The sequence below is a fragment of the Passer domesticus genome, chromosome Z (assembly GCF_036417665.1).
Source record: "Passer domesticus isolate bPasDom1 chromosome Z, bPasDom1.hap1, whole genome shotgun sequence".
Classification (NCBI taxonomy): domain Eukaryota; kingdom Metazoa; phylum Chordata; class Aves; order Passeriformes; family Passeridae; genus Passer; species Passer domesticus.
The window spans coordinates 9,787,246-9,811,359 of NC_087512.1; the positions used below are offsets into that span (position 1 = coordinate 9,787,246).

At 58.0% G+C, this 24,114-nt stretch overlaps 1 protein-coding gene across 1 annotated transcript; it reads left to right on the top strand.

Annotated features, from left to right (window-relative positions):
* The first annotated feature begins 11,842 nt into the window (after positions 1–11,842).
* On the top strand, positions 11,843–24,087 carry TESK1 (testis associated actin remodelling kinase 1). Its single transcript, XM_064403973.1, has 10 exons — positions 11,843–12,258; positions 18,986–19,107; positions 19,239–19,287; positions 19,499–19,645; positions 19,827–19,909; positions 20,623–20,713; positions 20,912–20,995; positions 21,439–21,528; positions 21,679–21,829; positions 22,071–24,087. The coding sequence occupies exons 1-10, from the start codon at positions 12,040–12,042 to the stop codon at positions 23,114–23,116; spliced, it is 2,082 nt and encodes a 693-aa protein (XP_064260043.1). The 5' UTR covers positions 11,843–12,039; the 3' UTR covers positions 23,117–24,087.
* Positions 24,088–24,114: the final 27 nt, after the last annotated feature.

The following is a 24,114-nucleotide window of genomic DNA, read 5'->3' on the forward strand; positions in this document are numbered from 1 at the left end:
TTTGGGGCACACTCACACTCCCCCAGTCTCCTGTCCCTGCAGATGTCACCACCAAACTCTTCTCTGAGCCCCTTTTCAGCTCACAAACTCTTGCACAACTTCAAGCTTCCATGAGTCCTGACTCCCTGTGCTGTTGCAGCTCTCCTGGGCCATTCCCCTTTCAATTCTGTGCTTTACAGAGACTCTCTCTCTGTGTTTTCCTAGACAGACCAGCACAATTGCCTTACAGTGCAACACTCAGTGTTCTGGGAATGGGTGCTGTCACCCAGGGTGGTTTTCACCACTCAGCTGGAACTCATTGGCCCTGAGTTCCCTAGCAGATCCTTTCCCAGGAACCACCATCCTCAGGACAGTCCTTGGTATATCTATCTGTATTATCCCAGTAAACCAACAACTCCAAGGGCTTTCTGTAAACTAGATGTCTCCTAAAGTCCATTTGGGAACATCATTATATCAAGTCCAGCTGTGTCACATGCAGCAGTTGTGAGGTTAATGGGTGAAGTCTTCTAGAAAGCTTTCAGCAAGAGGAACAGCAGCACTGAGTTACATCCTTCTTGTTTCCTTGGTAGATCCCTGTCCTTTAGGAACCAGGTTTTTCTTGTTCCTGTGCAGGAGAATGGCTACAGCCAGCACCCACCAGGTCTTATCCTGGTAAAATTCCAGAGTTAGACACTGACCCTCTCACTGACTCTCTTTGGTATGTGAAAAGAGCAAAACCAATGGAATTAAACAGCCAAGCTTCAAAAATTCACAAGTGGTACAACAGGCCTCCTATTATTCCTGACGAGATTATTTCTTTTCCCCTGTCCTGAGGCCTGGAAATCTGTGTTTGGCCTCTCCCTCCATAGAAATTTATCATTGTTTTGAGATTTGTTGTTTTCTTGGTGTATGGCATCCATTAGAAATCTGCTGAAGGAATTCTGAATGCCAGCACACTCAGCCATATGCATTGAATTCAATATCATTGTAAATGTGGTTGATTGGCTGTTTCCTGAAGTTCCATTCGGTTGTTGAAGAACTACCAGGACTCAAACTTTCAGACTGAAGAGAGAAAAACCCAAACCACCTGAAATTTACAATCAGATTTACTTCTGGTAGAGAAGAGCACTGAGGGCTCAAAACCATCCACAAAACCACAAGGAAAAGGAGAAGTAGCTGTGGCTTTTGAGAATCAGGCTTCGTGAAAAGCCCTGCTAACACAGGCACCATGTTCCCCTTTAGTGAAGTCTATTATTGTGTCAGAACTCACAAACAATAGCAGTATTTTAGGGTCTTATTCTCCTCCCCAGCTCACACCTGCCCCAAGGGAGCCCATTGTGGGTTGTACCTGTAGATGGTGGTGTCCGATGATGGTCAGGTGATGGGGTGGGCTACAGCCAGGCTGGGATGTCAACCCAAAGCTGCAGGGTCAGGCTCAGGCCTGAGGAAGGTAGCACAGTCAGATCCATCCCTGGGAAAGCCAGGAAGGGGTCTGTTCCCTGCACAGCACAAGCACATGACGCTGTGTGACCTGGTGGTCTGGGTCCCCACATGGTGCTGGTCCCTCTCCAGGATGCAGAGTCTGCCTCAATCAGGGCTGCAGCCTGTGCTGCCAGAACCTAGAGCCTATTCTGGCAGGGAGAACTGGAAAATGCCTAAAGGATCCAGCCAGAATGCAGTATTGAACCCCGCTGTGGTTCTTCCTCACCCCTCCAGCAACTTTCCCATCCCCACCAGACCCAAGCCTCCTTCACTTGCAGTGCCATCAACGAGACAATGGCCCATTCTCCATGCCACCCTGAAATTAGGAACTGTCCAGCCCCTTTCCCAAAATGAGGATAGAACATAGACATCTTAAACCCCTACAGCTCCTCTACAGAGCTGGGAGTAGAGCGCCAGACCTGTGGGCAGGAGGAGGGTAAGGGGAACCCCAGCAGGGCTGGGGTGCAGAGGGATCAGCCCTGATCCTCACAGGTGACAGCCTGGTCACAATCAGTTATCATGGTCTGCCTTGGGCCCAGTAAAATATCTGGGAGGTCTGCAGGGAGCTTTGCTGGCCTGAGAGAGGGGTGGCACTGGGGCACGCTTGTTGTCACCCAGCTGGTGACAGTGGCAGGGACTCCCTCTCGTGCAATGCTCACCCAAGGCTACAAAGGCCAGCACAAGGCTACCATCTCTGCTCCTGTGGTGGCTTGAGCAGCTGCCAGGTCTGGCCAAAGACAGGTGTGCTGAGAGCAGAGCTGTGAGAGGGGAGAGCCCAGCATGTTGCAGGGCTCCCAGGAGGGCATTCCTGGGTGCTGGGCAGAGCAGGGGCAGGCCCTGAGGGTTGGATAATCCCTTTGCTGTGACTGCTACGTTGCCTCTTGCCAGGGGAGGAAGCAGGATCTGCTGACTGCTTTCCACAGGGAGCATCTCCCCACCTTTCTGAGTCCACTTGCACATGCCTTCTCCCTAGAAGCTCACAGTCAAGCTTGGCAAGACTCTGCCCTGGCACTGCCACCATGTTTAAAATCCCTCTGGAAATCTACAAGCCCACTGCCCAGGCCATCCAGGCCCTTCTGGCCTGGTGCTGCTGCCCTCACCAGCCCTAAATACACCCCAAATCCTCTTCATGCTCAGACTGCCAACATCTCCCATTTGGCTGTGCATTTGCTGACTGCCCAGAAAGTTATTTTTAGCACATAAAATTGGACATAAGCAGTTCACAGCTGGGAGCAGAGTGGAGTAAGGCTGGGAGGGGAGGGGGAATGACGGGGGGATGCTGAAGTTTGGTTTGAGGAAGATGTGCTCAGAAATGGGGTTTCCAGCTCTGGCATCCAAGCAGTTCCACATCTGGCCCAGCCATTCCTGTTCCCATCCCCAGAACCACCTTCAGCACATGCCACCCTGGTTCTTGGATGGGGAATGTGGCTAAGCCCAGGAGGTGGGAATTTTAAGATTTGGGGCAGCATCTCATGTCAGACTGGCTTCCCCCCAAACCCTGCTGCCTAAAAACTCTCTGCACCACGATCAGAGCTCCTGATGTGCTTTCTGCCCTCGTGCTTTATACCCCCTTTATTCCCACCATCTGCTCTCCATCATGGGTGGCATTTTGTGCCAGTGGTCTCTCCAGCTGCCCCAGCAGCTCTGTCTCCTTGACAAACCTTTCACCCTGCACCTCCTTCACTACTCAAGCCTCTCTGCATTGCTGCCATTCAAATGTTACACCCCACCCCATGTGCTGACCCCAGTCATCACTGTTCTCTTTCCTAGAGAACTGATGGAGTATTTGGTGGAGCCTGGAGTCTCTCCTTCTATCCCATTAAACAAAGGGCTTGGACTTCCCCTTTTTACAGTTCTCAGCCTGCACAGCTTCCAAGGAAAAGCAAATCCTAAGAAACCACATATGCAAATCAGGTACCTGGGAAGAGAGAAGTGACCTCAAAAGGAGCCATATAAAAAGGGAAGAAAAAGTCAAACTGTGGTTTCTCCAGTGAAATGAAGCCACTGGCAGGGTGGAGGGGATAAGGTTGCCCACCTGGTGGTGTTATCTGGTATTCTGTCATTTTCACTGTCCCATCATCCTGCCAGGTGCTGCACCCATGGTGCACTGGAGGAGGCATCACTGCTGCCAGTGGGACCCTGAGCTGGCACAGCTCCCACCTGACCTATCCTGGGATGCCTGTCCATGTCCTGGCTTTGCAGGTGCCATCAGTAGAATGCTATACCTCCCCAAAGCAGCTTCCTTCACACATGGAATACTGGGTCTTTTCCTCAGTGTGTGGCCCTGCAGAATCCCGGGAGCCTGCTGTCTTCCCAGCACTCAGCCCCTGACCAAAGCCTGGCATGGAATGATCCTCCACAGAGGCTGGGCAGGTGGGGAGAAGAGGAGAGAAGAGGGCACTGTGTCCTGGTAAGTCAGTGTGAGTGGTGTGGGTGGCACAGTGCCCAGAGCTCAGAGAGCAGCTGCCCTTTGTTGTATAAATATGTGCATAAACCACGTGTGCTCCAGCCCATCCGTCCAAGGTCAAGATACCGAGCAGACCTAAAGCAGCACCACAGCAGACCTGGGGGAAGGGAAGGTTCTGTCCATGCCACCACCTCCTGTGGGGAGCCCTATGCCCCTTCAGCCAGCAGAAACATGCATAATGCCTTTTATGATCCCTTTCTGTGAGAGTCCAGGCTACAGGGCATCCACAGAGATGCTCCTGAATGGCCCATAAGGAAGGGCCTGCCATGCATTGTGGTGTGACTTACATCTCAGGCGCTGGGCTGGTGGTGACACACTTGGCTCACCCACAGCCTGCAGCACTGGGTGTCTCTTGTAATTACCCCCCCCCAGAGACCAGTCAGTCCAGGGCTGGTGCAATCAGCCACTACAGAACAAGGGCTCCGCAGGGTGGGGTGACCAGCCACCCATGACACAGGTGGACAGAAATGAGGTCAGGGTAATCAGAGGCATTAATGGAACCAGGCTCCAGCATGCAGGACACAGCAGGATCAAAGCCCTGCACCATTTGTCTCAGCTCTGCCTTGTGCTGGAGCCAGCACATATTCCACCTGCCGCTGTTTTTCCTGGCTCAAGAATCCTCTGCTTATCGTGCTACTGACCTGGGACCATCAGCTTCACATTTGACACTAAGAGAGCCAAGCAGGACCCACCCTCTTTCCCCATTTTGACCCATTGTGGAATACAAGGCTGCTGTCTGTGGGTAGCCTGGGCTCTTGCTGTCATGCTGTTGAGATGCCCCCACTTACAACAACAGACCCCCTTCCCTTGCCTTTGTCTTCATGGAAAATCCCAGTACACCTCGTCCATTCCAGATCCATCTATATATGCTGGGGTGCCAGTTTTTCATCCCAGGCCCCATGGAGTGTGCTGATGCCCTTCCTCAGCAGCCAGGTTGCCAGGGCTCATGGAAGAAGACAGGACACAAGGAAGGCTGGCAGGGCTGCTCACGAGCTCACTAAACATAATGAGATTTTCAACAGCTGGGGAAAGCAATAAAGAGCTGTGATTGAATTGGCTCCAAGTGGCAGCTTCCATGACAAACACAGCACAGCTGCCTTCCCTCCCTACGCAGGGAGGCCGTGCTTCAGCCTGTGCTGCCTCAGCCTGCCCTGCCTGGAAAGGGCACAAGGACATGGGAAAGGGCTAGGAAGTGCCTGCAGTCACAGGGAGCTCCCAGTTTTCCAGTGTACAGGGAACTGATCCTTTGCTTTCCAGCTCCTCCAACACCTGGACACAGCATCACTGCCCACACGTGGCTGTGGCAATGGTGACCTCCAGCTGAAGGGCTCCCATGGGCATCTAGAGTACAGCATGGTCACACTGCTCCCCTGTGCCCTGGCACAGAGAGGGGAAGGCAACAGACACAGGAGGACAGGCACACAGATAAATTCTCTACCTGGAGGTGGCTGTGTCTATATTTTCTCTTGTGAATAATCTGAGCAGTGACCTCCCTTTAACCTGCCCTATTTAGCCCAAGCCGTAGCTGTGTCAGGAAACAAAACTCCATGGCGTGGATGATTACAGGACCATGGGCAGGCCGAGGAGTTACTCAGAGAGGTGCAGCCTGACTGACCACTGGCTCAAGGGTGGGGAGCTCCTTGCAGCACCCACCTCTTGCTCAGGCATCTGGGAGAATAAGCAGGGCTTCACCATCTCTACCTAGGGTCAGGAGAGCAGAAGGGACTGGGAGCATCTCTCTCACTCATGCTGATGGGGCTGGGATGTGCCCTTCTCCAGAAGAAGCTCACTGCTCAAGGGGGAATGGTTCTCCAGCATTGCTTTCCCCTAGAAGGTTTTGTTTTTGTGAGTTCTGAGATGGGTAAGGAAGCCAGGGGAAGCAGGAGCATGCTGGTTTGCGAGTGTCAGGATCTCTGGGGTGAATTGTGTGTGTGGGTGTGCTCTGTAGAGTCTCTGGCAGGCACTGTGCTGAGCTATGCATGCCCTCACCAGACTTTCCTACACATTGCTGTGCTGCATCTGAGTTCCTTCCTGCAGCAACACCAAGCCATAGAGATCAAAGGGCAGTGATGAACCACGGAGGAAGGCTCTGGCTGCCCTGAAGTCACAGTTTAACCACAGCTGGCAACTCAGTACTTCACAGATCCTCACTCACTCTGCCATGGAGGGGAGAAAATTCAGGGGGGAAAGAAAAATTGTGGGTAGAGATAAGAGCAATTTAATAATTTAAACAATATTGTTGTTGCTGTTGCTGCCGTTGTTGTTGTTGTTAATAATAATAGAAATTAAAAATTATAATTGTAATTAAAAGGAGAAGGATAAAACCAGAGTGAATTAAATGAGGCACAACACACTTGCTCACCACCCACTTATTGGTACCCAGCAGTTATCAGCAACTCCTGGCCATGGTGTTCTGTGGCATGGAATATCCCTTTGGGCAGTGTGGCTCAGCTCTCCTGGCCATGCCCCCTCCTGGTTTCTTGTGCTCCCTGCCAGAGACCGGGAAACTGAGCAGGGCTTGAGTTGGGGTAAACACTGCTGAGAGCAGCTGAAACATCAGTGTGTTATCAGTGTTATTCTCTACTCAATCCAAACCACAGCACCAAACCAGCTACTGGGGAGAAAGTGAACTCTGTCCCAGATGAAACCAGGACACTTTCTCTCCTGCAGCTGGTGCTGTGGGTCACAGGCACCACCTGGTCTGAGGCCAGCCCTTTCTAGTATGGCCCCACTTGTCCCAGCACTGCAGCCAGACCAGGTTCTTGGCATCTGTGCTCCTGCCTCACATCTGGCAGAGCCATAAGCCCTTCAGGTGTGCTGCAAAGTCCCTGGGGAGTGTTACTAATTGCTTGGCAATATGCAGGAGATGGAGAAAGGCTAACAAAACCTCGTGGGATGAGCGTGGAGTTGTTGAGAGCCACATTTCCTAGGTCCGGGTCAAGAGGACAAGGAAAAGCCCTCTTGTCTGCTGGGCAGTGTTGAAGGATGGGAGCATGGCCAGGTATTGTGAGATAAGGTGTTCAGGAGTAGGGTGGGTAATGCTGGAGATGGTAACCTGGCAAGAAATGACCAGCTCCTGGTGATCAGTGAAGGTCCCTGTAGTGCTTAATCACTGCAAGAATGTGGACTTGGAGCTGTTGGAGCAAGTTAAGAAAAGGGCTTTGGAGCTAATAAGGAGACTAGAGCATCTCGCCTATGAAGACAGGCTGAGAAAGCTGGGGGTGCTCAAGGTTCAAGAGAAGGTTGTGTGGATGCCTAATAGCAACCTTCCAGTACCTTAAAGGGGGCCTACAGGGAAATCAGAGAGGGACTTCATCAGGAACTGTGAAGTGATAGGATATTACAAATCAAGGGTGACTCAGACGTTGGTGAGAGAGAGAAAATGATACATCTGACACCATCATCAGAAGGCTAAACAATTACTTTATTATTCTATACTATATACATTGCATCTAAACTGAATCTGCCTTGCACTCACCCTTGCTCACAACTGCCCAGGACTGCACTCATCTCCTGACTGTCTCGTGACAGCCCAACACACACACACTTCTTGGCCCAGATAGACCAAGGGAAGAAAACATCCTCACCCTGGGGAAACAGTCTCCATATTGCATTCTTCTTTAGCACAACACAGGCACAGCAAGAGATGAGAATTGTTTTTGCTTCTCCTCTGCTTGTCTCACAGCTTCTCTCTGTTCAGAGGGCATGTCACAGAATGCCACAATAGGACAAGGGGGAGTGGCTTCAAACTCAAAAAGAGTAAGTTTAGATTACAAATTAGGAAAACAAATTTTCTCTGTGAGGGTGGTGAGGCACTGAAACAGGTTGCCCAGAGCTGTGGATGTTCCAGCCCTGGCAGTGTGCAAGGCCAGGTTGGATGGGGCTTTGAGCAACCTGGTTTAGTGCAAGGTGTTCCTGCCCATGGCAGAGGGATTGGAACAAGATGATCTTTGAGGTCTTTTCCAACACAAACCATTCTATGATTCTGTGCAGTTGTGCTCACATGGCTGCACGTCACGTCACCCTGGGTTACACGTGGTGCAGGCACAGCCAGAGCTGCCTGTCCCTCCTTTTCAGAGGTGATGGCTGGCTTTCTTTTATCAGTGTTCTCAATGTTTTCAATTTCACTGCCCCCATGGGGCTTCCAGCAGGCACGAACTCAGCTGGGTTCAGGCATCAGTGCCCCCCAGGCACAGGCACTGGTGTTTGCTTAAGGAGAAGCAGAGCAGGGAGCTGAAATCTCTGTCCAGCACTAAGAGACAGGGATGGATGTGGATTCTGTCTCCATGGATGTCACAGCACTGGCACCCAGGCATGAGAAGCACCAGCGAGATAACAGGAGGCAGCAAGCAAATGCTGCCAGGTGCCGTGCTGACTATGCTGGAAGAATATTAATGACACAACAAATATTTGCAGCCTTCATGCTGCACACAACCCCTCAGTGGCTTTGCAGCTGGAGTGACAGGGAGGCAAAGGGGGCACAGCAATGTGCCTGCGCAGCAGGGACCTTGCCAGTCCCTTGCATCTGGATGAGGGCTGCTGCAGCCTGCAGCCGTGGTGCTGGGTGGGGAACATGCATGGCCCTGCTGGGCCCAGCAGCTCACAGTGCACTGGGAAATGCAGTCCGGCTGCATCACCTGCACTGGGTGCCACTGGACATCACTAGGATGGGGCTGAGACCTTCCCTCATGTACCCTGGGCTCCTCAAATTGACCAGGCTCCTATCACTCTGGCCCCTGCTGGGCCCTCATCTCCTATTTCCTACAGGGCAGAAGCATGAGATGTTTTTCAGGGAACAGCTGTCTCATAAACAAGGAGCTGGGGAACATTTAGGACTTGGGGGTGGAGATCTGCAGGGTGTTTTGTGGTAGTGTGGGAAAAGAGCAGAGATCTCCTGGCACAGAAGGAAAGAGGAAACCTGGGGCCAAGAGGCTGCACCCACATTCTGGAGACAAGCACCAAAGGGAGTAATTTGAGTCAGCCAGTGCTCTTTGTCCTGCTCACCCCTGTGTCTGCCCAGCCTCTCCAGGCTGGAAAACCCTCACGCACTTTAGCCTTGTGCCTGCTCTGGCAGCACACCCCTGGCCACAGCAGCTGTTGATTTTCCAGAGCATTTGCAGAGAAGGAGTCTCAGGAAGGGACGGGCTCTTGCACATGGATGCAGAGGAGGGGAGTGCTCAAGTTCTGGCTCTGGGGCTCTGAGCAGGGCAAGGCTTTGGTCAGGGTGGGTTGCTGTTGGCTCATCCCAATCAGAGCTGTCCTGCAGGGACCCCAGTGCCACAGTGCTGGTGTGGTACAGAGGTGGGAGTGCAGCAAGGACCAGGTTTCCTGTGTGGAGAGCCCCTGCATCCTTCACTGCCCTGCACACAGCCTGGCCACCCCACACCTGTAGTGTGCCCTGATCCTTACAGGATATCTCTGCACTTCCACAGCTCCAGCCTCCATAGGCTGGTTGAAAGCTCCCACCCCTGCTCTGCCTGGGTGATGCACCATTCCCAGCAGGCAGGGTGAAGATGTTTACTAATCCCTGAGCCTTTTCCCTGCAGGAGAGGAAGGGTGTAGAGCCCAGAAGGAGAAGGGCAAGGAGGACAAAGCCCCCCTCCTCTCTCCCCTGCAGATCCACGTGAGCAGAGTACAGCCAGGGAGACCTCCTTCCTGCTTTTCCTCACCAGGGATTGAGGAGCTTAATTCAGGGTTTGCTGCAGGCTCAGCCCAGCCTGACTTTGCACCCAGCTGCTTAGTGTACTTGCCTGCACCATGGGAGGGATTTGGGGCACTGGAGACTTTTAGCCATGTCTCAGCTCAGCCCTGCTGTGCCAGGCAGGAGCAGAGCGTGATGGAAATAGCACAGTAGAGTCACCAGTGCTGATGAGAGAAGGGACTGCAAATCCTGCAGCAGCAATTTCCACAGTCAGAGCCATCTCCAGGGCTTTAATTTATCCATTACAACTTAATTGGATGTAAACCCAGTCACTTGTGAGCAGCAGGAGCTCTGATCAGGCAGTGGTCCTGAGTTTCTGTCTTCAAGATGCCTCACCAGGCCTCCCCATCCCTGTTGCGGTGCCTTGACCATCAGGAACCTGCTGCACTCAAGTGGAAGGGAGAGGCTCTCCTTGTTGCCCCGGGTGAGGTGGCAGTGCTCCTCTGAGCAGGGTCCCACACCAGTGGGGCTGCGGGTGCATCAGCATGCTCACATTTCAGGCGCCAGGGCTGAGCCAGGTAGGCACCCACTGCCACCCGTCCGAGCAGCTGCAGCTGGAGCCAAGGCAGGAGGGCACAGGCTGCAGCCTCCTGTCCCCACAGGCCGATGCTGCTCTCTCCTCTCGCCCATGGAGCTGCTCCTGTCATTTTGTCAGGCTGTTGTCAGCAGGACCCACACGTGAGGCTGAGGAAAGGTAAGAATGTGGCCTTTTGCACAGCACTCTACCCCACGGCTGCAAAAGCCTCCCTGGCACATGCTATCCAACACTCTGGCAAGGCTGGAGCGGTACTGGTGAGGAAAAGGATGGCTCAGATCCCATGAGACAGGGACTGGCAGAGCCCTGTCCCCAGGCTCTGCCTTCCTACATGTAGGAAACTTGCCCTTCACAAACCCACTCCCTCTGCAGGCCTGGAAGAGCAGGAATGCCATGAATTCCTAGGGGGAGGGCAGGGCACTGTTCCCACTATAAATAAATGGGAGGCTCAGTTCCCTGCTCTAGCCCACAGGGTTATTCTCCCTCCTGAGACAAGGAAGAAAACCCAGCTCATGGTCCAAGGTGTTTACTTTGTGCTTGGTGGCTCTTGGAGCTGAGCACTGGCAAAAAAATAATAAAATTTAAAAAGCCACACCAAGAGATATTCTATGTGGCTGCCTTTCCCAGCAGGAGAATCAGATGGAATGGTGCAGAGCATGTGCAGCCAGTCCTACCACACAGGGAAACAGCTGGAGCAAGGCTGCTTGAGGGGAGCTGCAGAGTCAGGGTTGTGGCAGCACCCAGAGAGGAGGCTGGGGCAGGGCTGGGCCAGCACAGGCAGGTGGATGCCAGGAGAGCGTCAGCAAAATGTGTGGGATTGAGCAAGGGCAGATCCAGCTGCAGAAAGTCCCTGGGCAGGAAGGACAGGACAGATCAGCCTCAGAGCAGGCAAAAGGCCTGCGGTGGGGGAGCAGCAAGCAGAAGGAAACCTGGGAGAAGTGGAGGAGCTCATGAAAACAAGGAAGGTGAAAGGGTGCACAGGCAGCGGGCACGCTGTCACTGAGAGGCTGCTCTTGCCTGCTCCTGCAGAGAACAGCTTTGCTGCCCCGGGACACCACCCAGGCTGGGTGCACAGAGAGAATCTGAGCCCCTGACACAAGGGGCAGAGATCCCAGCCTGCACCGATGGGGCTCAAACTGCCAACAGCTACTTGTATGGGGGAACTGGTCCCACGACACTGCATAGGGTGGGGCTGGATATACGGGGAGATCAGATCAGATCTGCACGCCTTTTGTCCATCCATCAGGGACTGGGTGCTACGAAGACAAAGAGAGTCCCGTGGCTAAACAGGGAATCCCGGCAGGGCCCAGGGAAGAATGGAAGCCCCGCACCTACGGTGTGCATCCAGGTGGGACCCAGCAGAGGAAGACTCCCACGCCTGTAAGGCGCATCCAGGGGCGGGGGACCGCCAACGCCCTGTGTCCGTGGGGTGTGCCCAAGCTCTGCCCCGGGATCTCAGGGCCTCACAGCACCCTCCGGCACGCAGGGAAACGCCCTCTCGGCACCCACCGGAGCCCGGCGCCGGTGGACGCGGGCACCGGGGCGTGCGGGACCCGCCGCTGCCCGCCGGGGCGGGGCGGGGCGGGGCAGGGGGGTTCTCCTGCCGGGCTCGGCGGCGACGCCGGCGGGTCCCAAGGAGTTAAGGGCTGTCCCCGCCCCAGCCCCGCCCCGCCGGTGCCAGCGCTCGGGGCGGCGGAGGCGCAGCGCCGGGCCGCGGCAGGGGTCGGGGGGGCGCCGGGCCATGAGCGCCGAGCGCCCCGGAGCGCCGCCCGCCCCGCGCCGCCGCCGCCGCCGCCGCCGCCGCCGCTAGCATCGCCCCGGGGGCCGCGAGAGCGGCGGCGCCCCGGCCGCGCGGCTGCCCCGGCGGGGATGTGAATGGCGCTGGGGGTGCTCGGCGGGACCGACATGGAGTGGGAGAAGCTGCCGCGGCGGCCCGGCGAGGGCGAGGGGGAGGCGGCGGGGCCGTGGCCGGGCTGCGGGCGGCTGCGGCCCTCCTCGTACCGGGCGCTGCGCAGCGCCGTCTCCACCCTGGCGCGCATCGACGACTTCTACTGCGAGAAGATCGGGGCCGGCTTCTTCTCCGAGGTCTTCAAGGTGTGCGGGGCGGGAGCGGGCATGGCGGGGCATCCCGCCGGGATCGGCGGTCCCCCGGGAGCGCGGCGGCAGCGCAGCCCCGGCCGCGCCCTCGGCTGGGCGCCGCGATCCCCCCCGGCAGCCGGGCGAGGCCGGGGGCTGCTCCGGGCGGGGACGTGCGGAGGGGACGTGGGGACGCCGGCGCTCGCCCCGTCCCGGCCGGGGCGTTGTGCCTCCGTCGCCCCGAGCAGGGGGAGGGGAGCGCCGGCTCTGTTTACAGCCGGCGGGGCTGAGCGCTCCGAGCGCTGCGCCGTGGGTTGCGCGGGGGCTCGGGTGGCGGGCAGCCCAGCCCCGGGGACCCCTGTCAAAAGGCTGGGCAGCCGAGCCCGCCCGGGGTGTGCCTGTGGCGGGGAGTCCAGGTAGCGCTCCTGGCCGCTGCAAGGCGATGTCCGGCGTTGCCGGGCCTGCTGAGCAGGTGATGTGCGGGATTCCCCACGGGAGAAGGTGTCTGGCTGTGGGACAGGGGTGTAATGCCGTAGAAGAGCAGGGGGCTGACTCCTGGCTGAGCCCCCAGAGCTGCCTTTGTCTTCCATCCTCTCTGGGACTGTCTGGGTGGGGATGCCTGTGTGTGGCCCGTGCCCGGGATGGGGGTGTGTGAGTGCTGGTGGGGAGCTCAGGGTCTCCAGCAGTGAGGCAGGGGTACACGGTGGCGATATCCTGCCAGCCAAATGCACTGCTGCTAGGGACGAAGGGCTGTGCCTCAGTGTCACCACTACCTCTCCCGGCAGAGGGGAGGTGTGTGCATGTGCTGTTTTGAGCCTCGGCATCACTTAAGGTACCATAAGCCACTGGGCTAGGGCTGCCCTTAAGTGGTGATAGAGTGGCTTCATATCCATCAAAGAGCAGCTTAGGGCTGGGCACAATCCCCGCTACCTGCCACCACAGTCAGTGAGGTCACAGGCAGCACAACCATGGCATTCACATCCTGGCAGTACCCTGAGGTCCCTCTCCAGCCCTGACACCGTTCCCCACTCAGCAGGGAGACCCCAAGACATGTTTCCTCTTCAGCCCCTGTGAGGGGCTATGGAGAATGTGCAGGGTGGTCCTTCTCCTCTCTGCTCCCTCCTGGAGCTCCCAGTGGTGCTGTGACCTCCCTGCTGGCTGGGTTTCTGCTATTGATCTCTGGCTTGGAGTGCACAACAGCACCTTGGAGCAGAGGGAGGCATTTAATAATGTCAGGCGTGGATATGGCTCTTTAATAATGGATGCTCCCGTGCCTCAGCGAGGCCACGGTCTCTTCTTGCCTCGCTGTTTGTTTTCCCAGTTTCTGCAGGAGCCACAAAATGCTCCTTCTCCCATACGTTGCTTAGATCCTTGTGGGGCCACTGGCATGCAGGATTTGGGGGGCTGGCGAAGGTTGAGGGGTGGGAAGGGGATCGGGATCAGTAGCTGACATGTGTGCCTGGTGGCAAGGAAGCAGGGCTGGGAGGGGGCCAGATGGGGCTTTGTGCTCGTGCGGTGGGTTGAGTCCAAGAGCTCAGCAGGATGGTGGGGTAAGCCTGGGATCTGAGCTGGGGTTTGGCCGCCAGAGCTTGCGAGGAGGACAGAGCTTGGCAGGGCAGCCCCGGACCCATTTTCCTCCCACTTCCCTTGTTCCTTCTGTAGCTTTCCAAGGCTGTGGGCACTTGAATCTGCCTGCTCTGTGTGTCTCCTGAGCCGTATGTCATTCCAGCCTTGGCGGGTGAGGGGGACAGGGAGGGGACCTTGACATCTCTGCCCCTGCACAGGTAGCTCACTCCTGGTGTGGAGCTGAGCCAGGGCCAGGGAGGGTGCTGACAAGCACTTGACTGTCTTCTCAGCCTTAAAACCAAAGGGTTCAGTGTGGCCAAGCCCTGGTGTCCCAAGCTAGCCCCTCCAGTCCAGCCCCTCTCTCAGAAAGGCTGTCCAGAGCAAACAGGAGACACCAGTGACAAGAAGCTGCTCTTTTTCATGGCGCTTGTTCATAGCTGATCCCCCACTGTGCTGCAGAGCAGGGCTGTTTTCCCTCTGGAGCAGCTGGTTCTCATTGCCTCTCCCTGTGCAATTTCAGAGGCACTAGCCCCCCCATTTTCTCAGATGCACAGACTTTGCAGGAAGCCACCTCTCTATTTCCAATTGACTGAGCAGATTGAGCCAGGTCTGTTTGTGCCAGGCATTTTCCCCAGCCCTTAAACCACTGTTGCGTCTCTTCCCCAAATCCCTCTCTTACTTTCCCATGTGCTGTCTGTAGCAGACACAGGGGCTGTGGGCAGCATCCTTGGGGCTGTATCCAGAGGCCTTCACTCATCTGAATCTCAGCCTCCTGCTCTGATGTTGCATATCCTCTTGGAAATGCCATCTCCCAGGTTGCAGCTCTGTGATGTGCTCTGTCCAGTGCCCCATTTCCATGGCATTGTGTGTGTGTGTGTGTGGTTTAGCAGCTCCCAGCATGAGCATAGCTCAGGAGAGGGTTTTGGCATCATTGCCACTTGCTCATCTCTGCTCACTTCCCCACCAACCTTTGGGGTCTTCTATTTACTTCCAATTTTCCGGTGCAACTAATGGAGCAAGTCCCTTCCTCTTATCTGCTGCCCTTCATCAGGGACTTTGCCTTGTTTTACAGAGCAGAATGAAGGAGCGTGACACTGATGGGGAAACTAAGGCAAGCGGGGAGGAAGTGAATTAGCCAAGGTCAGCCAGCCATGGCAGGGCTAGGAGCAGCCCGGGCCCCGCAGCTGCCGCTTGGGAGTCCTGGGCACAGGAAACGTGTTGTGCTGACCAGCTGGAGACCTGCCAGCCCCTCTCCTGCTCTATCACAGGGCATGCTCCAGGCTTGCCAGTCAGGCCAGGCAGTGATCTGCCACCAGTGTGTAACACTGGCACTGCCCCGCTCCTGCTGTGCCCACAGTGCCGCTCCTGGGAGAGCAGGAGGTGGGGATTGCTGATGCTCAAACACCCTCCAGGAGCAGGTGCTTTGTCTCATCCTCAGAGAAAGTCTGCCTTGGCTGATTCTGCCTCTTCCATTTGATGAGCACGTTTTCCAGTCCCACCCAGTTGTGTTATTGGTATTCCTGTGAGCTCAGGTGCAGTTGTTGTGGGTGGCTGTGGGGTTACCAGCGGAACTGATAGCTCCCTTGCCCCCCTTCTGTTTTCCCTACAGAACTCTCTGGGGTGACGGGGGCAGGATGGCGTCCCTGTGTGACTGTGCCTTGCCTGTGTGGGGCGGGGGGCAAGGGAATATGCAGAGAGCAGGGCTGTGTGCCAGGCCGTCCCCAGTGCGGGCTGCCGGGAGGATGGCTGCTGACACCTCCGGGTGGGGAGATGTCAGGGAGCTTTGCCCCGTGTCTAGACGGGAGTGCCGGCTGTGGGGAGGGAGCAGGCCGTCTGCTTGCTCTGATTAGCATGCTCTTTAAATAAGACTCTAATTTCCGCTGTTAAAAGAGCTCAGATCCCTTGTGCCCAGGCTGGGGCTGCCGCCAGCCTGGCCCATCCCCCAGCCCTGTGTGCTGGCGGCAGATGGGATGGGGACAACATGCCACAGCACCCTGGCTCCCCCCTGGTACCCCCTGAAGTGCCCAGTGGACCAGCCATGTGGGATGCCAGGGAGCATCGCTGAGGGGTGAGGGCTTGCCTGTTTGCTGGGTGGGGGACAAGTGGCTCTCCCTCCCCCTGCAGCCCCACACGGCTGCCCGGCTGAGCTCAGCTCCGGGGAATGCGCTGGGATTCCTGGGCACCGTGCCAGAGTGCATGAGAGAGGCGAGAGGGGACACCTTCCTGCCCGAGGAGGTTGTGCTGCCTGCTGCCTTCTCTGGACGTCAGCGAGGGAGGAAACCTCCTTAGTGGGGGGCTTCGAGCCCCCTGCAGTCATGGCTGATGATGCCCTTTGCTGCTGGGTCTGTGTTAGGGGGTGGCCAGTGTGCTGGGCTGGTGCTAGCACCTGGACAGACTGGGTAAAACTGGCCAGTGCCTGTGGAAGTCATGGAAAGGGAGCATAACTCCTTCCCTGCTGTCCCAGATGCGGGCTGGCCTTGAGCTGTCCCAGGTATGGGCTCCCCGGGCGGGGGAGATGGCAGAACAGGGTTTTGCAAGTGAGCTCATTGGACAGCCCCAAGGACACCACGCCACATGGGGATGGAGTCACAGAAAAAGACATTGGGGCAGGGCTGTACTGGCCAGGAGCTCCTGGGATCCCTGGGATAATTCCTGGAGAAGCAGCTTTCACAAGACCTTCCCTCCCCCAGGCTGTCTCTCCTCCAATCTTAAGGTGTCCATCGCCGTGTGACTGCACGGAGACCTCACTCAGCCTATTCCGAGGGCAGGTGGCTTGTTAATGAGGAATTAAGCCACGGGCACCTCCCGACCGTGTGGGGCTGAGCTGGTGCCCACCAGATGCTGCTCCCTGATGCAGGGCCGCCACAGCTGGCAGGGAGCTGGCCAGCCCTGCACATGTGGCCGCCAAGGGCCAGCGCTGTGCGTGCCGCGCGGCATTCCTGCCGTGGGCGCGCGGCGCCGGAGCCTTGCCGCCTCCAGCCATCCCAGCGGGCTGAGCCTGCCTGCGCCACTGAGCCCGTCCTGCTGTCTGGCAGCTGCTGGTGCCAGCCAAACTGACCGAGCCAGTCCTGCCAGCCCCACGTGGCGTGGGAAGGGAAGGAAGCACTGCCACCAGGAGAGCTGGTCAGGAATGATAGGTTTGGCTGGGCAGCACCCGGTGGCAGAGGCTTGGCAAGGCTGTGGATCCTGCTGGCCTTGTCCAGGCTCTGCCTTCCTCAACCCCCGGCTCCATGGGGAGCTGGAGGGACCAAGGGAAACTGTGTCCACCCTGCTGTGGTCAACAGGCCACCTCCTTAAAGCCTGCACTGAAGCCTGGCTGAGAGCCCAGTTTCTGTTTCTGGTGCTGCCCTCAGCTGCCCTCAGCTGCCCCACCAACAGGGATGGGGTGGAGGAAAGACAGCAGTGCTGAGATGGGGTGGGGTTGCCCCTTTCCCTTGGTCCAGATGTGACCAACAAGTCCTAGGGCCTCAGGATGGCATTGGCAGCAGTTCCAGGTGCTGCTGGGCAGTGGTGTGGTGAGCAGGGTAGTGAGCACAGGGGGGACTTGGAGCCCCATTAGGTGGAGCGCTCTGGGTGCTCCCCACAGGAGGCACTGCAGTTTCACCCTGGGACAGGCTCTCCCTGATCCCAGGAGCTCAGCATGTCCAGTGCTCAGCAAGGAGGAGGCATGGGGAAATCCACCCTCCCTTCTCCCTGCAGCATGGTGGGTGCCAGGATAGGGGCCTGTGGTGGCAGGTGTCTGGGGTGTCCCCTTCCCACTCGTCCAGGGTCCATTCTGAGCTCTGCTGTCACGTGGGCCCTGTCGGTGGGTCAGGAGTGCCAGCTGGCTGTCTGGGGCTGGCTGGAGGTGACGCAGGTGTAACTGGAGCAGGGTGCCCACAGGCAGGTGTCTGCTGAATTATTCAAAGCCTCTCCACGAGCTCAATGAGCTGATGGTGGCACGGCACAGTTATTGCCTCTCACTTCCACTCTGACTGGGACTGGTTTGGCATCAGTGCACACAGACATGTAGAAGGACCTTCACAGAGCACTCATTTTCCCCAGGGCCTTTTGAAGGGATGTGCTGCTGCCCCATCCCCTGGGTGTTTTCTGCTGCATAGATCCCCATCATGGAATGCACCCCAGGAGCAGTGCCAGCCATGGGGTGAGAGGAGAGCCCTGGAGGGTCCAGCATGGCAGCCTCCCTCTGTTGTGGTGGGGACAAGGGGTGCTGGGGATCCTGCCTCCAGCCAACCCCCTGTGTTTTGCCTGGGAAGGCAATCCCTGACGTGAGAGGTGTCGTGGGGGTGTTGTGGGGCTGGCCACGGGCTGGCACCGGCTCAGCAGCCTCAACCAGCATTGACTAAAAAGGAGAAGAGCAGGGAGCTGACGGCAGCGCTGAGGAATGCCTGCGCCTCCGTGCACAGCTCCGTGTGTGCTGGGGGGCAGCTGGGATCCACTGGGTTGTCCCCTCAGGCAGCTGCTGCTTTGAGGCAGGGGTGGCATCCCACCCCCAGCACCTGCTCAGGAGGGGACCCTAACATTGGTTTGGTCCCCCCATAACAGGGTTAGGTCAGGGCATCCCATGCTGTTCCCTTACCCTGCACATGCCAGGGAGCTGCAGATGGACGGGGTGTCCGTGCTTGGCCATGCTCCAGCTGCTGTTCTTGGCGGGGGACCAGGCCCCCAGATCGCATGACAGTGTCGGGCTGGGGCTGGCTAAATATACAGCTCATGCAGGCTCCATGCCTTGCCAAACCAGGGTCAAGCACTACAGCTGGCCACACCTAGAGCTGGTTCAGAGGGGCAGTGTGCCCCCTCTTTCCTCCATTCCATGCTGGTAGGGTCTGGGTGTTGCTGACTCAAAACAAGTCCCCCCTGATGCTCCCCAATCCTGTACCTGCCTGTTCTTACAGTAGAGCTGAGCTCACAGATTATGGCAGCTGTTGTTGCCTCTTGGGAGTGTAGCACGTGCAGGGAGCATAACAAGCAGGGTGTCCCAGGAGGGATGGATGGGCCTGTGTGTCATCAGTGCTTGGAGATGTGGGGAAAGTGCCCCCCTCGCCCTAGTGGTACCTGAGGTGCCATGGGATGCTTAGCTCCCTTCTCTGGGCTGGGGTGGGAGCCAGGTGAAGCCTGGTGTCCATGGGGGCTGCAGAGGCCCGTGGGGCTCAGCCTTCCCTGCATCCCCCTCCTGCAGGTGCGGCACCGGCAGTCGGGGCAGATCATGGTGCTGAAGATGAACAAGCTGACCAGCAACCGGGGCAACATGCTGCGGGAGGTGCAGCTGATGAACCGCCTCTCGCACCCCAACATCCTCAGGTAGGACCTGCTTCCCCACTGCAGGCTCCCCCCTTTCCCTAGCCTGGGGGCTTGGAGCTACCGCTGCTGCTGGATAAGCTCTTGGGGCTGGTCCCTGCCACAGCCACCCTCAGGTCCTCTCTATCTCACAGGTTCATGGGGGTGTGTGTGCACCAGGGACAGCTGCATGCACTGACAGAGGTAAGAGTGTGGCAACAGCCATCAGTCTCGGGGTTCCTGCAAGCCTGGGGAAGGGACAGTGGTGCCTGTGGGGACACATTCTTGGCCTGTGACATGTGCAGACAAGGCCTGCTGGGAGGCTTGGTCGGAATATGCATTAGGATGAGAGATGGGCATCCAGTGTCGTGGGGGGAGGGATGCTGTGATGCGATGGCCTGGCTCTCCCCATCAGTACATCAACGGTGGGAACCTGGAGCAGCTGCTGGACAGCCCTGTGCCCCTCTCCTGGTCCATGCGTGTCAAGCTGGCCCTCGACATCGCCCATGGCCTACGCTACCTGCACTCCAAGGGCATTTTCCACCGTGACCTCACCTCCAAGGTACGGGAAGTTCCAAGGCACCACATTGCCCTTGTTATCCCATACTCCTGTTGCTGCCTTGCTGCCCCAGGTGTGGCAGGCTGGGGAGCAGGAGGCTGTGCTGTGCTGGGGCGTCCTGAAACCGGTGGCCAGGGAGGTAGGGCTGGTGCACTTGGCGTGACAGGTCCTCCTGTGCCCACAGAACTGCCTGGTGCGCTGCGAGGCCAGTGGCTACACAGCTGTAGTGGGTGACTTCGGCTTGGCAGAAAAGATCCCCACCTACAGGTACGTGGGCAGCATCCACCTGTCCATCCCCATCCCTGGAGCCCACTCAGAGCAGAAGCTGGAGAGGGATGGACGTTGGGGATGCAGCTAAAAGGGTAGGAATGGTGCTGCCGCGGGGAGCCCCCAAAGGGGTAATAATTATCATTGACTCCATGACTCAGAAGGCTGATCAATCACTTTATTATACTATACTTATTAAGAAACCCATTACCCTTACCAGACAGCTGAACCCAATTGGTCCTTCAATCTAAACACCATCACCAGTGGCCAATTAAGAAATCACCCTTTGGTAAACAAATCTCCAAAACACATTCTACATGTTCACAACAACAGGTGCAGCAAGTGAAGATAAGAATTGTTTATCATTCTTTTCTCTGATAAGGACAAGGCCTCTCCCATAAGGACAATTTTCTCCCAGTACAATGCTTGGGAAAGTTTTGCTTTGCTCTCTGTGGCCAGAGAGCTGCTGCCAGAGGAATGGGGGTGGTGGGATAGTCCCTGGCAGGGGGACTCCAGGGGCAGTTTGGGAACAGCTAGGAGGGGATGGAGAAGCGGGTGGTGTCATTGAGGAGAGATGAGTTTGTAGAGTGCATGGAAGGGGCTTAGCCCAGGAAGGGAGATGGAGATGGTGATCTGGGGTGCTGCAGCAGGAGGATGGGAGGTTGGACATGTGGGGGACTGGGCAGCCTCTGACATTCCACCATGTCTCCTAGTGAGGGCAGCGAGAAGGAGCCGCTGGCCGTGGTGGGCTCCCCGTACTGGATGGCACCCGAGGTGCTGCGTGGGGAGATCTACAACGAGAAGGTGAGGCTGCCCTGTGTGGGGCTTTTCTCAGGCTTGTGCTGCCACTGGTTTGCAGTCCTGGGGTGCATCTAGAGGGAAGGAATTGAGCATCCCTCTGGTGACAGCGTGGCTCTGCAGGGAGGAGAAGGGCTGTGGCCTTGCAGAGCGGTGGGCACATCGCCTCGGGGCTGCACCCTGATGACTCTCTGCTCCCTGCAGGCCGACGTGTTTGCCTACGGCATCATCCTGTGTGAGACCATCGCTCGTGTGCCAGCTGACCCCGACTACCTGCCCCGCACTGAGGTGACTCTGGGATGGGACGGGGACTTGTGGGGAGCAGCACCGGGGCTGGGACCACTTCATCAGACAGGGGGGGCATTCTGTGTTGGGCAGAGACCAACGTGCAGGACTGGTCCCATGTCTCAGGGGTGCTGTGTTCCACTTGCTGCCCAGGGAGGGGTGGTCTCTGCTGGTAACCTCAGAACCTATAGTGAGCCTGAAAAGGAGAACGGGGCAGTTGGATTCAGGCAGAGGGAAGAAGTGGTATCTGTGTCCTAGTATCCCCCAACCTTAGCCCATTTGGGGTGACATCAGGGTCCTCCCCTGCTGTGTCCCCACTGGAGTGCTTCCAGGTCCACAGTCCTGTATGACAGTGCAGCGGGGAGAGGGCCAGCCATGTTAGGTCCCCTGGGCCTTGTGGTGCCCCAGGAGACCCAATCTTACTCTTCTTCCTTTCCCTGGTGCAGGATTTTGGTCTGGACGTCACCACTTTCCGCACCATGGTGGGAATTGACTGCCCAGCGGCCTTCCTCCAGCTGGCTTTTCACTGCTGCAGTGTGAGACTCCCAGCTCCACTGCCTGCCCTTCCCGGCCAGGGCAGGCGGGCAGGACAGGCTGCCTTGCCTGCTCACAGCACGAGCCTGTGCAGGGCTCCCTGGGGTGCTTGAGGAGGCACAGACCTGACGGGGAATCCCTCCTGCCCACAGATGGAGCCCACCTCCCGCCCCTCATTCCTGGAAATCACGCAGTGCCTGGAGAGCATCCTGCAGCACCAGCTGGGCGCCGAGGGTGCCAGGGCCACCCTGTTTGGCATCGGGGAGACTCTGCCTGCATCTGGAACCGCAGCCACACTCAGTGGTACGTGGGCGCCTCGGGGACAGGCCATAGCAGGGTGTAAAGGTGGGGGGGTGTGGGGTTTCCCGTGTCACCCCGTCAGCTGTAGGGGAGGGAGACAGGGGTGTGTGAGGTCTGTGGGATAGAGCTGGTCCCTTTTCCTCCCTTGGGGTGCACCTCTAAGTTGTTGGGTGCCCAGCACCCCGAAGCACCCCACGTGGGCAGCTGCTGGCTGCTGGTGACACTGTCCTGTGCCCATGCCCAGGAGTGGCCAGGAGGTCAGCCAGCCACACCGAGCAGTCGCCCCCGCGTGAGCTGGGGACACAGCACCTGCAGCCAGACCAGCGCCTGTCCCGCAGCCAGTCTGACATGTTCCCTCCCAAGTCACCCGCCCTGCTGTGGCCGCCGGAGCCTTGCAGCGGGGCCAGGTCCAAGGAGACGCCCTCCCGTGTCAACCCCTTCTCCCAGCGCGAGGATCTGAAGGGGGGGAAGATCAAGCTCTTTGATACGCCGAGCAAGTCGGTCATCTCGCTCACCTTAGACCTGCCGCCCCCCACCCCGCTGCAGCTCGGCAGCCCCGTGACGCCCGAGCCCGCCGTGGAGGTGCAGTGTGACTTCTCAGCACCCGCCACCAGCCCCCGCAAGTGCCACTCTCTGCCCTCCTCTCCTGAGCTGCCCCACCGGGGGGGCCTGGAGCTGGGGATGGGGTCCTCTCATCCCACTGACGACCCCCAGCCCCCCGCCCTCCTTCCTCCCCCAGCGTGGGGGGGAGCCTCCCCCCGCAGCTCCAAGGCAGAGGAGCAGATGGACTGCGGCTCAGACAGCTCTGGGCCGCCGCAGCCCAGCCAGGAAGTCAACAGCAACTTCATCCGCACCTCATCCTGGGGCACGCGGGCCTGGCAGCCAGACATGCGTGCCCCCAACGGGCTCCTCATCAACAACAACCACGTGATGGTCAGCAAACCTCTGTCCTGGGGCAGCGGGCTGGAGCACGGCTGCTCTGAGCTCAGCATCTCCTGCGCAGCCGCGCTGGAGCGGACGGAGCGCTCGGCCATGCTGCCCGGGCACAGCTCTGGTGCCATGCTGGAGCAGGACGAAGTGCTGCCCTGCCCTGGCTGCTGCCTGAGTCCCTTCAGCTTCAGCTTCAGCTTTGCCTCCATCTGCCACCGGCCAGCGCCCAGCCCGCCCCGCTACCAGAACCTCAACTGCGAGGCCAAAAGCCTCATCTGCCATGATCGGGGCCAACACCAGAAAGCCCCGGGGCCAGTGCTGGCTGAGCCCAGCCTGAAGCTGCCGGAGGCACAGTCCTAGTGATGGGGACCCTGGGGAGTGGGGCTGAATCCAGCTGCCCCTTGCACCCCTCTGCAGCCACAGCACTGGGCAGTGCAGGAGCCTGGCACATCCCCACGGTCTGTCATCACTCAGCACGTGGTGGCCACCAGTGGCCATGGTGCCAAGTGCTGTGGCTGCCGCGGCGCTGCCCAGGCACTCAGGCACCCACCCCACCAGGATCAGCCTTGGGGATCTGCAGGGAACCCTGGAGGTGGGCTGGGTCTCTGCTGGGGACCAAAGTGCAATAACACTGCTGCCCTGAGCACTGCCCCAAGCGGCAGGGCTGGTCCCCCGCGGGGGCCACGGGGCTCAAGCCCTGGATCCAGGACCCCCTTTCCCCAAGGGCTCACCCCTCTGCAGGCTCTCGCGGAGGGATTTACAGTGAGCCTGCTACCTTGGGAGAACTGGGAGTTCCCTGCACCCAGGCGGGTGAGAGGGACTGGGCTGGGGTAGAGAGGTCAGCGTGTGTATGTGTGTTTTTGGGGATCCTGGGGGGCTGGTGGGTGAACCCATGTGTGTCCACAAGCGTGGGGAGCACAGCCAGTCCCTGACATGGGGAGAAGAGGGCAGGGGACCGTAGAGGGGCAATGCCCATGGGCAGTGCACGGGGAGGATTGCCAGCACTGGGGTTGTCCCTGCCTGACCAGTGCTGAGGGTCGGGTGCTGAGTCAGCACAGCGCCTCACATCTCCCTGGCACGCAGGTTTGGGAGAAGGATGCTGGCAGAGGGGCCAGGATGCCATCCTGGCATCATGGGGATGGGGCCAGTGGGCAGCACAGCTAGGCTGCCTGGCCCCGGCAAGGGTGGGAGCCGGCTTTCCTCCCTCCTGCACAATGCACTGGTGAATGCAGAACTCTTTGTGTTTTTTATTATTATTATTAATAATTGCTAGTAATATATACCCAGCTTATTTAAAGTGTTCATTAAAAACTGAATGTCCCAGCAATGCAGACTGCTGGTTCTGTCTCTTGCATGCA

Bases quoted from the DNA above. Each gene is read 5' to 3' on its own strand.
- TESK1 (XM_064403973.1), top strand. From the start codon at position 12,040: ATGGCGCTGGGGGTGCTCGGCGGGACCGACATGGAGTGGGAGAAGCTG. The intron at 19,288-19,498 runs GTAAGAGTGTGG...TCTCCCCATCAG, and splicing joins AGCTGCATGCACTGACAGAG to TACATCAACGGTGGGAACCT. The intron at 19,646-19,826 runs GTACGGGAAGTT...CTGTGCCCACAG, and splicing joins ACCGTGACCTCACCTCCAAG to AACTGCCTGGTGCGCTGCGA.